Below are 13,437 nucleotides of genomic sequence, written 5' to 3' on the forward strand. Positions count from 1 at the left end.
CCACTCGAGGTAGTCGCAGAGATGAGCCGCGGTCCAAGGCTGGTAGCCCCGTGCCTCTCGTGGCCCCTGGTCCCCGCCTCCTCCACTCCAGGTGCCGACTATCCCTGCCATGGCGCGCCACAAAGTCCCTGCACATGAACGCAAGGTGGCGAGGTGGCGAGGTTTTTGCTCCGCGAGTGCCAGCGGTGTCGAGGCTAAACTCCACACACGCGGGGTTGGTGAGGGGGGAGTTTTGAGCCTTGGCTTCTTCTAGCAGCTTCCTGATTGCGGCACTGCGTGATCAACCGATACTTGGAAAAGGGTCTGCTGCCTCGTAGCAACTGCAGCCACCCAGCTACCATGCAAATAATGCATCACCAATGTTGAGTGAACCGACGTGACAACGGTGGATACAACATTATGATACATTCACAGGAGCGAGCTTGTCGGGTTGACCCCAATGCAGTACTAATGCTGTGTTAACTGTGGGTGCAATACAGACTGTTAGAAAATCCATTGTTGTGTTAATACATCGACAGTAACTTCATTCACGTTGAACGCAAATAGATTTTTTTAAAACACAGTTGCTGAGCAGAGGCGCGCGAAGCCCCAAAATGTCAAGCGGCCAGCAAATCAGCAAACCAACAGCAGCAGCAGCTCCATGAAATGTTGTAACGGTAGGGAGTTGTACACGTTTATTGAATCGAGCGATGTCGTAACGAGTTAAGGAAAAGAGACGATGTAAGTCCTGCCGTGGGGCAGTGTGAGGGAAGAAGCAGGGTCGTGATCACGGCGCTGACGAGACGAAGAGATTGGGACAAACAAAAACCAACACGTCAAGTTCCCGATAACTCTCGTGGACCCGGTGTATTTCCCTGTAGCACCGAGGTCTACAGTGATTCACGTGGAAGGGAGACGCATCGTAACGCCGTGATAGTCTGCCATAAACATTAACGTGGCACTACAAGACAAATCACCCCGAGTTCCAAAACCATGTTTACTCTGTTAATTATTTCAAATGGGAAAAGCACTCTGATATATAATTACACATACAGTATTAATTTGTAAGCGGTGTGTAATAAGTTGAAGTTACTCAAGGAAAACAGAAATGGTACCCATCACTGTTATTTATGCAGGGCATGGGCACGGTTTATCCCGATTTAGAGCAGATGCCAAATCTTGCTCTCAATGGCATCTGTTATGCCAGGACCTAACTTGGTGTTTATCTCGTACTGAGTGAGGGCCTTGCTGAGTTTACCGGGTTTGGCCCAGAGTTCAGCTAATTTTCACTGGGCAAGCATCACTCCGAAAATCACGTGAACAACATGTTCAACTCATACAGTGGGTAACACACCAGAACTGGAGTATAAAAATAGGTTTGTAGAAATTAAACAATATATACGTAATTTAAAATACTGGTACACTATAACATTTATGTTTTCATTATGAACAACAAATAATGCAGTTTCAATAAGGAATGCAATTAAACTTAACTTGACATTGCCAAATCTGTACAATAAGTGTTCGATGTTTTGGTTTTGCTGAAGAATACCAGGAACACTGGAAGATTGATCTTATCTTGACCTAATGATTACCCATTTTCACCTGGAGCTTCAAAGCTGCATGCGATGCTTTTATTAGTCAACAATACTTACAAATAAAAATATCAACTTATTGCAACTTATACTGAAGGCATTTTCATTTGGTCTCCAGAACCTTTCCAACAATATTTGCTTAAGTTTCTTAAATGGAAAAAAAAACATTCGGACTGCTACTGGAAGTGTGACACTCACGACCAATACGATTCATAATTACGTATCTTCAGAAAATGCAAGGTGTAATTTCCAGCGTAGTGTGGAAATTACACCTTGCGAAGTCAAACTCTGGTGTGATTGCCTTTATACTGACCGGATTTGCTGAAAATAATGCCAAATGGGACGTATTATGGTAATGGTAAAACTTGATGTTTGGCTTTGTCGGGTGGAGGAGGGTATACCACATCATTTGGCTTTATACTTATGCGATATAACTCCCAAAAAAACCTATTAGAAATACAGCACGATGTAAACTTTGTATTGTTCACTAACATGTACCCCAAAATAGCACAGTAACATGCTTAATTTCAGTCACCGCGGTATTACGGAAGCTGGTATAACGCTGCAAAAGCAATGAAAGTGATCGGCCTCAGAAAAGCGACCGATGGAAAATATTTCTCACGTCACAATGTTTAGTGCTGGGTGATCTCGGCCAGATCTATACACATTCAGAAATTCCAGGCCTTCAAATATATATATCACTGACAGAAATATCCTGACATTCAGCCAATTTAGTGACTTGCAATCACACGTGCAGCTAGTTGCGAGTTCACGGTCGCGAGTCCTCCACTCTTAAGAATTTGCCTTTGGGGTTAGCGATGCCGTCATTGTGATGTCATTCCACGACATGGCGCATCACGCTTCCCTCGTGACGTCACTACATATGACGTCCTTTCCTCGTGCGGCCTGAAACGTAACACGTTACATTGCTAATTGAATACAAACACATTTTCGCGTGACTTTTCCTCCTGGTTTAGTGTCGCTGTGTTGCGATCTTGTGTCTATCGTACAGGGACGGATTTGAGAATGGGTCTAAATCAAATAATCAACTTTGGTCAAAGACTGTGGATGCCTTTCACAAGTCAATGGCAATCCTCCATTGTCCTTTGCGCAGGACGTGTTTGAAACCAGCAACATGCGGGTAATCCTTGAGCTTTGAAAGATACCTGAATGTCAAAAATGACGGGACCCAATGAAAATGTTGATGGAACAATTTCACGGAACCATTTTTTTCCATCCATGGCGCGTGTAGAGTAATCGATGTCCCCTATTTGTACTGTATGGCAGGCTATCACACGTGAGCAGTGCAGAACCTCTGAGATGCACACGATCTGGGCAAGCTTCATAAATCCCATTTTAATTGAAAAGCACAAAATAACCCCCCCAAAAAATACTGTACCAATTTTACCTCACAAATAGGTGTTGAGTCTGTGTAAATGTTACTACATCAGCTCCAAGATCACAACTAGTTTCTCTGAAAATGAGATCCCCTTCTTGTTAAGCTAGCACCAGCATTTTCAGATAAATATATGCTTAAATGTCAATAAAAATGTAAACATTCACAAACTGGCAATTTCGTTAAGTCAGCTTTCGTGAGTTGTAAAACGTCTGAGAGATGAAGGGACGCATGTTCAAACTAAATCATGGAGACGGACAAGAGAACAATGCAGACAATTATAGGCTTGAAATACATTCTCAGCCAATATTTGTAAAACCAGTCTTGTACTCAAAACAAGTATGGATCATAAATGTGTTTAATGGTGTCGTCATTTACAGATGTTACCGTGAAATGTGTACATTTATGCTGCGTGATTGATGGCCAACACTGAAAGAGTTGCACTTGGCTATAACACAGCATCATTGTATGCAGCCATTACTATCTTCACTTGTTTGGGATTTAACCTTTGCTGTTTTTGAAATGTACAACATTGAATGCAACATCTTTAAATCAAAAAAATAAAGGAATTCATAAATATTTAAATAAACAGAACAAAGATTCCCCCCGTATAGCCTGAACAGACTGTTGGGGCAAGTGCTGTTAGTGAACACCTATGAAGGCCGGCACGGCACACAAAGGGGTGGGTGGCCAGCACCACGCCCGGCCGCCTTTGTCTCCCTAGTGGCGATGTTTACGCGTCGCACCATACTCATTTGAGGCTGAGTTGACCTAGGGGAGGCCCAGGACCGATTCAGATAATCGTCACTGGTGTTGGTGGCCGTGAGCGGGAATCGAACTCGGGTCGCCGGGTTCGTAGCGCAGCGTAGCGCTAACCGCTGCGCCACCGGCCCCCCACAAATAAACACGCGCACACACACACACACATTCCCAACGTAAGCAGTGAGCTGCTGGGTGAGTGGACCACTGTGCAGGCATCTACTGAACACAGGTGGCCGGCCTGGGCGCCCAGGGCAAGAGCCTCGCAGGTTTCCACTCTGCCACGGGGACCGCTGCCGATCGAGGAGGTCGCTATTGCGCAATGAGGAAATGTACATCCTTACGAAGCAGTACTTGTGCAGCAGGTTTGTAGATCAGGAATTCAGTTTATGTAGAAAATCCCCCAATAAAACGGTCGGGTTTCTGCGTTGACAGGATCACTAACATCGTTGTGGGAGGGGTCAAAATTAAACTGCACCAATGTTGTACTATACTGCACTAAAACCCACGTGCGTGCATGTGTACTTACAAACCGGCACATTGCCTTTGCTGTTACAGTAATTCACAAGATTTGTAACCTTTCAGTACAAGTTAATTATAAGTTATATGTGTACAATAATTATATTTCATATACCATAAATATATAAATTCAAGTGAACACTATTTAAACAGCATAAACATCGTGTCCTCGTGTAGCCCAGTGTTATATCATATATATTACTCCCTTGACAAAAATATGAGTATCTGCAGATAATGCTGAGCATCGATGTAGCACTCTGTATGCAGACGGAGTTTGAGAGGGCCCAAGGGCCATGCACTTACACTCCGTAAAGGTAACAAATCCTGCAGCAGCAGATGATGATGATGATGTACAATCAAGCTAATCATTTAATTTAAATTCCTCTGAACATACTTCTTGAGAAAGATCTACCACACACTAGATTAGTATAATATGTACTCTATTTATATACTGTATATATGCTAAAATTATCCTTTACCTAAACATTGCATAAATGAGCTAAAGCTGTGGATGAGCATGTGATTGGCTCCATAAGTTGGAACGCATCAGCACCCTGGCGGCGTTTAGAGGCATCAAACCAATTCAAGCGGCTCTGGGTGTGCGCTAATCAAGGGACAAACAGCTCTCTACGCTAACATGTTCACGCAGGTTCATTATTTGATTTGAAAACTAAATGTGTTAAATGAATAATCCATGTCGAACGTGTCAGACATTTCATAGGGAACCCCAAATTTAGTAACATTGACCTATTTTGGATTATAATAGCGTAATAAGTGTAAATATATCTATGAAACATTCATAGTTTTCTACCTGATTATTTAAAGCAAGGGGTTGCTAACTAACTCTATAGTAAAGGATATACAGTAATAAATAACTAAAGTACAGCATGTAGTATTTGCAGATACATGGTGGACATGCAGTGCATGCACAGCGCGCTGGCTGGGGGTGAGGAGGAGGCAGGGAGGGGGGTGATCACAACCTTCCGATGACCATCACATCAACCACCTCCCCCTTATGCAGTTCCAGGTACTGCTCTGTCTTGGGTGGCAGCATCAGCAGTCCATTGGCACTCCGCATGCTCAGCACGTGGCAGTTCATCTGGTTACCTGCAGGGAAATTCAAGGCCGCCACGCGTCAATGCTGTTCGAAAACAAATCAGCAGGTGGAGAGTTCAGGCCGTGGCCGTACTTTTTAACATTCGTCTTGCTAACATCCTGGTACGTATGTACGTATGTTGAACTTCTTTCACACCGTACGTAGCCAAACGTGCTAATGGGAGGAGCGGAGGAAGCACAACAAACTAAACACAACAATTAAAAAAATGAGTTTTCAATCTATATTTAAAAGTGCATAGCTCCAGTGGGTTCCTAATCTCGGAAGGAAGAGCGTTCCAGACGGCCACAGAAGCGCCTCTGAAAGCGAGCTATGCGGTGACCGTCTTTGTTCAACGACGAGCCAAAAGCCGTTTTCAGGATGACCACCGGAGTCCGCGTGATGATGGTTTATGCTCCTTGACGAGATCAGTGAGGTATCGCGGTTCATTTGTGGCAAGCACTTTGTATGTAATGAGTGCGACCTTGTAATGAATTCGTTCAGCAACTGGAAGCCAATGCAGCTCAGCGAGCACTGGGCGGACATGGTCAGATCTCGCAATAAAATACCACAAGCGGCCTCAAGTGTAAAATCTTTAAAGTGCCCAAAAGTACGCAGTTTACGAAATAAACTGTAGTTTGTGCTGGACACGCGTTGCGAACGTACCTGTGCTCTGGGCCCAGGGTAGTGGCTCTTGGTGATGCCAGGTCAGGATGCAGCGGTGGTACTCTGGGCGTGGATCCAACTTCACATCGCAAGCCAACTGTAAACATCACGAGTAGCACCACAATAAGCCTTGTGCTGTCACACGCCGAGCAGTTAAAAATATACAAAATGTACTCCTTCCTCCCTTTCACGCTATGACTGCTGATATGCACCTGACATACGAAATCGTCCTCTTGACAATAAGTGATGGGAGCATTAAGCTGAGCCGACCGTTTCCATAATCGTCACAAACATGCGCATGTCCTTATTGCAACCATTTCTAAACAATGCTGCAAGTCAGTTATCACCACATTCCAGGTTCCTTCTTCAATAAATTTCACTTCACAAAATAAACAATAACAGCTGGCCACTTTTAAAGAGCAGTTATGCAAGGTGCCCACTGCCCCACCCTTGATCATGTGACACGTCTGCACCTGGTGAGAGTCTGGGAATAAGACGGTGCACGAGTACCATGCTCTTGGCTATTTTTACTGAACTTCTCTTGGCATAACTTAGATACTTATTATATTTACTCTATTGAATCAACCTCAAATATTTTTACTATTTATTTTAGTGATACTGAGTTGACAACAGTGCGTGATAAACCGCTTCGTTGAGCTTTCATTTGTGGCCAGGATTTCTTCTGAAAAATAAGCTCATAGCTCAGTGGGCTTTACCTGGTAAAAGTAACATTACATTTTTATTTAAAGCTTTCGTGACTGCAGTAATTCATATTCTTAGCTCTTTCTGTAAAGTCACGTTGAAGGGAAACAATAAAATAAAAAATATATAAAACAATTAAAAATTCTCACGACGTTTCGACCATAACACAAACGGTCGTCATCAGGTGTGTCGGTTTGCATGACCGACACACCTGATGACGACCGTTTGTGTTATGGTCGAAAGAGATAATTTTTATTGTTTTATATATATTATTTTATTGTTTCCCTTCAACGTGAATTTACCGAAAGAGCTAAGAATAAAAAGTAACATTGTTTAGTTTTATTTTTTGTAACGTATTATTTGGGTCTTTCGGTAAAGTGACGTCATCAGGATGACGACCCGCTTGTGTTGCGAACGGAACGTCGTAGTTTTTTGTGATTTTCTTTGAACCTATCTACGCGACTTTACCAAAAGACCCAAAGAATATGAATTCCTGTAGTCACGAAAGCTTTAAGTCAAGGTTTTTGTGACTTGTTTACCTTTCCTATACTTTGCACTCCTATCGTGTTTTTTTTGTTTATTGTGGTAATGTTCTGACCCGCCCGCTTACTGGGCATCTGTGAAAAAGAGCTTTATAGCTCATCGGATTCCTCCAGTATAAATACATATTCTAATTCTGATAAGCACAAATAACAAAAACACAACGCGCTATGAGGAAGGGCCATTATCCAAAACATCGCCGGGTTAAATATAAATACTTCCCTTGGACAGTTATTGGTAACCGCATTTTCACATTCTTTTCTCACAGATGTACAAACTGCGAGAGAGGCAAATATTGCACAGCAATTAAAACTTGAGCGCGTCAAACATATGTCTCGAGAGCCTTGGCCCACTACTGGAGTGCATCTTTGCCGATATCTCGCTTCAATCACACGCTCCCTGCCTTACCCTTGCTTTGAGGATCGTGGGACGCGGATCAATGATCCCTTGCATCTTACGCAGCGCCGGGATGACAAAGAGGTTGCTTGTGATGATGGCAGACACCGGATTTCCTGTAATGGGAGGGCCGCACTTATGGGCAACAGACACACAGACGATTGCGGAATCGTACCTGGATATGGCTTGCCAATTGAAATGCATGAGGTAAATCTTCTTCAAATTTGAAATAAAACAGAATATTATCACTATATTATTCCGATTTGACAAAACAATGGCGTTTTGGCATTAATGGCTAGATGGAACACTGTATAATCTGGATAAATATATAGTAAGTTCATCTCCCGAGTTGTTACAGTCATTGGATTCCCTTCTCCTTTCCATCCACTTTTTTATTATCATCATGTTTGAAAGTGCCTTTAAACAATACATTCAATTTAAATGCACTTTCAAAGCATGGCTTTCACAAAACAAATGCTGACACACGTGTCATAGTTCACACTGCGTATAAAATATTACAACAAACGCTGTATTAACGTGTACAACGATTATTAACGTGTACAACGATGAATTAACGTGTACTGTACAACTACAGGGTGGCCAATAGGTCTGGAATCATAGGGAAAAATAACGAATTAATGTATTTAGTTTTGTTTCTGCAGGCCCAAGATGTCTCTGAGTAGTAAGGAAGAACGAGTACAGATAATTCCACTCGTAGGAAATCGGAGTCAGAGGGAGGTCGCCGTGGAATTGAACAGACTGCATCCAGACGGCGAGCCAATAACACAGAGTTGTGTTAGCAAACTTGTTGCAAAGTTAATGGGAACAGGATCCATACAACTTAACCCACGCAGTGGACCTTCGACGAGATCCAACGATGATGACACAGAAGTGTCGAATAAAAGCGTTACAGTTGCCTTTTTTGTATAATTTTTCCTAGATTCCAGACTTATGGGACCCCCTGTATGTATCAATGTGCACGTATCAATGTGTACAACTATGTGTTAGCTATGTATTAACATGTAAGTATTAACGTGTACAACAAACGTTTCTGAGTAAGGAGACTGAGCACGCCCAAGGCTGTTCTAATCTTCACGTGGATAGCTCACGATATGTTTATCGCACGACCCATTTTAGCTTAAAATAATTGGGTACCCAGGCCTACGCATAATTTTATTACACGACTGTAATGCACACACACACACACACAAGTGGATGTCTGTGCGCACCACATTACCGGGTAGTGCGAAGATTAGTTTGCGCATGCCGTGGATGTCCAGTGTACCAAACGTTGTGGGCAATCTGCAAAGAGAAACATCGCCATGCCAGAAATAAACGGCACGCGACAAAACCAATGCAGCTGCTTAAACCGCTTCGTATAACGTCAGAAAATCAGTAACCACCCTTTTTTAATAAACTCAAAACAGAATCAGAGTCAAGGTCTTGTACTCCCCTGGGGGGCTAAGGTTCATGCTGTAGAAACAATAATTTACTTTTTAAAATTTTAGTTACGAGTAACGTTACAATGTTGCGTATTTTGTTCCTCCCAAAGCAAATTAATGTGAGAATGATAACAGCGGTGCACACCGGCACCAACAGCTGGCAAAAGCAGACATCACAGAAATACTGCCGAGACTCTTAAAAGGACCTCTTATACGGACCGCAATTAACGAAACCTCAACAGGTGTGTTAGTAACAATGCCCTCCTCGCCGTCTTCATCAGGCAAGGCCAAACTAAGGGTCTCTGCTGATTTCAAGTCCACCGCCACAAGTGACAGCACATCGACAATAACCATCACAATTGGCCACGTGATGGTCATCACTGCGTATAAACCCCAAATAGCCATAACCACCACCGCCTGTGACAGCACCCGCTTGCACGGCTATAGACGTGGGTGACTTCAACAGCCACCACACACGATGATGGGGCTACTCAGACAATGAACAACACCAAGAATAAGAATATCAATGACACTGCTTGGCATCATGGTCTACTGCTGAAGTTGACCAACATCGTCAGATGTCATTCTAACGTATACCTAATCGACACGATGCTCAGAAACCACCTCAAGCGCTTGTGCTCCAGCCTGGTCCGGCAGCTCATATGTAAAACTGCTAGATGCACCATTAAATGACGTAATGTGCATCGCAACCAGACCACTGAAACTGACACCAATCCCCTCGCTCCCTGTTCTCGCACACGTTCTGCCACCGAATATCCGCCGAGACATGCAAACTGTAAGGGAGTTTTACGAGATATCTCGCCAACCACCACCTCAACAATGTACATCACCACACCACCGACTCAAGTCCCAATCCCCCCTTCTAGTATCATCCTGTCACCATCCTAGATTCTCGCCCAGATCTGGACGAGCAACGCGGACGTTCGGAATAAACACCTCGTTCAAGACCCAAAACAATCTCCTGGGTTCTACATTCCTCCCAGAAGGCACGTGTGTAACCATCATCAACCGCATCAGAACACCGACAGGCTTGATGCACACATCTCCTTCGTGAATGTAAAATTAAAGGCACAAGCCACACAGTGGTGCACTTGTGGCCATGCAATCAAAACTATGGACCATAGAGGAGGTCATTGATTATCCAGCGGCTACGGGGTTAAGGGGCGCCAGATTTAAAAAAAAAACGCCGAACAATTAATTGCTAATCATTATTTAAAATAGCTTATTTTTTTACATTCTTGTATAACATGTTTGAAGGAGTTGTGCACATGTTTTTTGTGTTTATATTTGTTTACTATATCAACTTGGCATAAATAAACATACAAATAGACAAAAATAATATCCTACTGTAAAAAGGTACTGTAATTACTGTACCATACTTACCACTCCAATCTCGAAGACTCTGCATGGGGTGATGTACGTATGTGTTTAACGATCGCCGGACTGATGCAGCCTTTGCAGTCGTTTTGCCGGTTTCGCCGGATCGGTCTGGGACCGCCGGATAATGTTGGAAGCAGGATAATATCGCGCGCCGGATATAATCGATGATCAACTGTATAGTAAATCACTGTGGTCCGCGCTCCTTCAATTAAAGAATATAAAAATACAAGAACTCTCTCCTGAAGCCCCCTCGTCGCTATCAGACCTTGAATTTTGCAGAAAACATAACCGCCATGTATTTCACGCTGCACTCCAATCTGGGGAACGATATGCGGGCATAACTTGTGACCAGGAATCACATCGAGCAGGCAGCCGCAGATACCTAACAGCAATCCCAAACCATACACGAGTGTGCATCCCCTAGAACGTGTCACCACTGAGCACAGGGCACTGATGTAATTGTTCCTCACCCTGGCTTCATGAAGACTCTTCCAAAGTGGATCTGGGCATTGAGGTCAATGTCCAGTACCTGTTTGAAATAATCCTAAAGGGAGGGGGAATTCAAGGAAAAGTCATTAAGTGAGTTCCTGCTCATATGAACATCGAAGCTGTTCTCATCTCCCGTTAACGGCCCTCATTCCACATTCATCTGGTCGGGGCAAGTATATCCATAGGACAAGCCACTGTTGACTTCCCCACGAAGTGGTACTCATTGTATGGACCGCGGAGGAATGAGAGCCTGAGCCAAACCCCAACCGGGAGTTGAACTCGTGAACTTTCCGATTGCGAGCCGCTCGCTCTACCGATGAGCAGGCTGGCTAACGGGAAGAATGTTCGAGAAACTTAATTACCAAGCATGTACGTAAACAGAAATTGCATTTAAAAAAAATTTGGATGATGTTACAGGATACAACGTAGAATATTTTTTAAAAATAATTTATCGTACTATTGTTTTTACTTTGAAAGGTATTGTTACATAAGTATAATTTATCCTTAAATAATTTTCAGGATTATTTAATGAAGTTTATAATTAACGGATAATTTAACTGACAGGCCAAACCAGGATGTTTGGTAGCTGTAACTGTGTTCAATCCCCACAGCATTGCAAGTTAGAGACATTTCTTTCTTTCTAAATGTTTTAACCTATAAATGTCATTGTTTGTCTGTGTGTGCAGCCCAAGCTTTTGCGAAGGATTTGGCTCCCAAACCGTGGGGTTGACGTTTAAAAAAAGTAGCCAGGTGCCACGCCGTAAGCCCCGTGGCGAGCCAGCGCCATTTCGTTTTCCCGTCCGTAAACTTTAAAATACAGCAAAACCTTGGATTGCGAGGAGCATAATTCGTTCCGGAAACGTGTTTGTAATCCAAAGCACTCGTATATCAAAGCACTCGTACATCAGTTGTGATCACGTCACGCTCGGCAGACAAAGCGTATATACGTACTACTCGTATTGCAAGACCCTCGCTCGTTTATAAAATTAATATTTATTTAAAATTTTTGCTCGTCTTGCAAAACACTCGCAGACCAAGTGACTCGCAATCCAAGGTTTTACCGTAGTTTAATTAGTTTCATTACGTATTACAGTACTTAGCGTGCACTCGCCCATACCAAGTCGCACGCGTTCGGTGGGGGCGAGGGGCCATTTCTCTTTCATGCGGACACTGAGCGAGGTAATACACACGAATTTAGAGTTCCCTTCAAACATACGTCTTTCTTCTAGATTTGAAGCTTTCGTGACTGCAAGGATTCATACTCTTTGTTTTTTTTCGGTAAAGTCACGTAGGTAAAATAAAAGAAAACAATTAAATCACGACGTTTCAGAGGCAACACAAGCTTCCGTCTTCAGGTGGAGCAGTCACAGCAAGGTCGCTTCATCTTGCTGCGACTGCTCCACAGCAAGATGAGAAATGTGACGTCACATCAAAATGCGCAACTTTAAATAAATATAGACAACACGTTCTACTTAATTAAATAGACTTTTTAATACATTTTTATCCTACAACATCAGAGTGCAGCGGCACAATAAATACCCACTACAATGACAATAGTTTAAAGCGATTTGAAGCATGTTTTATTTTTTGGGGGGGGGCGGAGCTTTGTGACGTCATATTTGAGGGGGGGGGTCTGACGTTTTGTGACGCCGTGTGACGAGGGGGGGGTCAAAAATCGTCCAAAATCACGTGACGTCATTTATGGACGGCCCCTTATTCTTTACACAGTGTTTATTAACGCTTCTGCAAATGATATTGCAATGCATCACCATTATCTTTTCAATAACTATCTCCATTTCGCATTCGCTGGACAAATTACAAACCAACATGACAGCAAAAACGTCGTCAACGTACTTTATTAATGCACTTAATTTAACGCATAATTTAACTTATCATTTCTAACTTCTCCTAACGTCACACTTCTTTCGTTACTGTCACGTATAGACCACTTGCCATGAAATATTTTATGTTACTACTAAATTAATTAATACAAATTCAGTAAAACCTTGGATTGCGAGTAACTTGGCCTGCGAGTGTTTTGCAAGACGAGCAAATTTTTTAAATAAATATTAATTTGATAAACGAGCGAGGGTCTTGCAATACGAGTAGTACGTATACGCTTTGTCTGCCGAGCGTCACGTGATCACAACTGATATACGAGTGCTTTGGATTACAAACACGTTTCCGGAACGAATTATGCTCGCAATCCAAGGTTTTACTGTACTATAACACTTTTAAAGTGCAACACTTCCGCTTAGCTACGCTGCAGCCAGCTTCTTGGTCGCAGTCGGTGTACTGGCAGTCTCCACTGGTGCCTGCTCACTCTACTGGCAGTCTCTTACGTAGACTGTACACATTTTTACAAAGCTGCGCCACTTTACTGCCACTCTGTAATGTGGCCTGTTGCCTGCTTATTAATTAACAGTCAGTGCACTGGCAGTCTATTATCTACACGCTAAA

The 13,437-nt window shown here is 43.0% G+C and overlaps 1 protein-coding gene across 9 annotated transcripts in view; it reads right to left on the minus strand.

Moving 5' to 3' along the window:
- Positions 1-659: 659 nt before the first annotated feature.
- Positions 660-13,437, minus strand: part of GPHN (gephyrin) — a 61,130-nt gene continuing 48,352 nt past the window's right edge. For all 9 annotated transcript variants that reach the window (XM_032965248.2, XM_032965247.2, XM_032965250.2 and 6 more), the window contains 5 exons: positions 10,959-11,032; positions 8,883-8,947; positions 7,658-7,761; positions 6,008-6,104; positions 660-5,355 (listed from right to left, as the gene is read on the minus strand). In XM_032965248.2, the coding sequence (XP_032821139.1) occupies positions 5,222-5,355; positions 6,008-6,104; positions 7,658-7,761; positions 8,883-8,947; positions 10,959-11,032 (474 nt within the window). In that variant the 3' untranslated portion in view covers positions 660-5,221. The remainder of the gene's footprint in view (positions 5,356-6,007; positions 6,105-7,657; positions 7,762-8,882; positions 8,948-10,958; positions 11,033-13,437) is intronic.

The sequence above is a fragment of the Petromyzon marinus genome, chromosome 33, assembly GCF_048934315.1.
Source record: "Petromyzon marinus isolate PM22_M1 ecotype Great Lakes invasive population chromosome 33, UKy_Petmar_22M1.pri1.0, whole genome shotgun sequence".
Classification (NCBI taxonomy): Eukaryota; Metazoa; Chordata; class Hyperoartia; order Petromyzontiformes; family Petromyzontidae; genus Petromyzon; species Petromyzon marinus.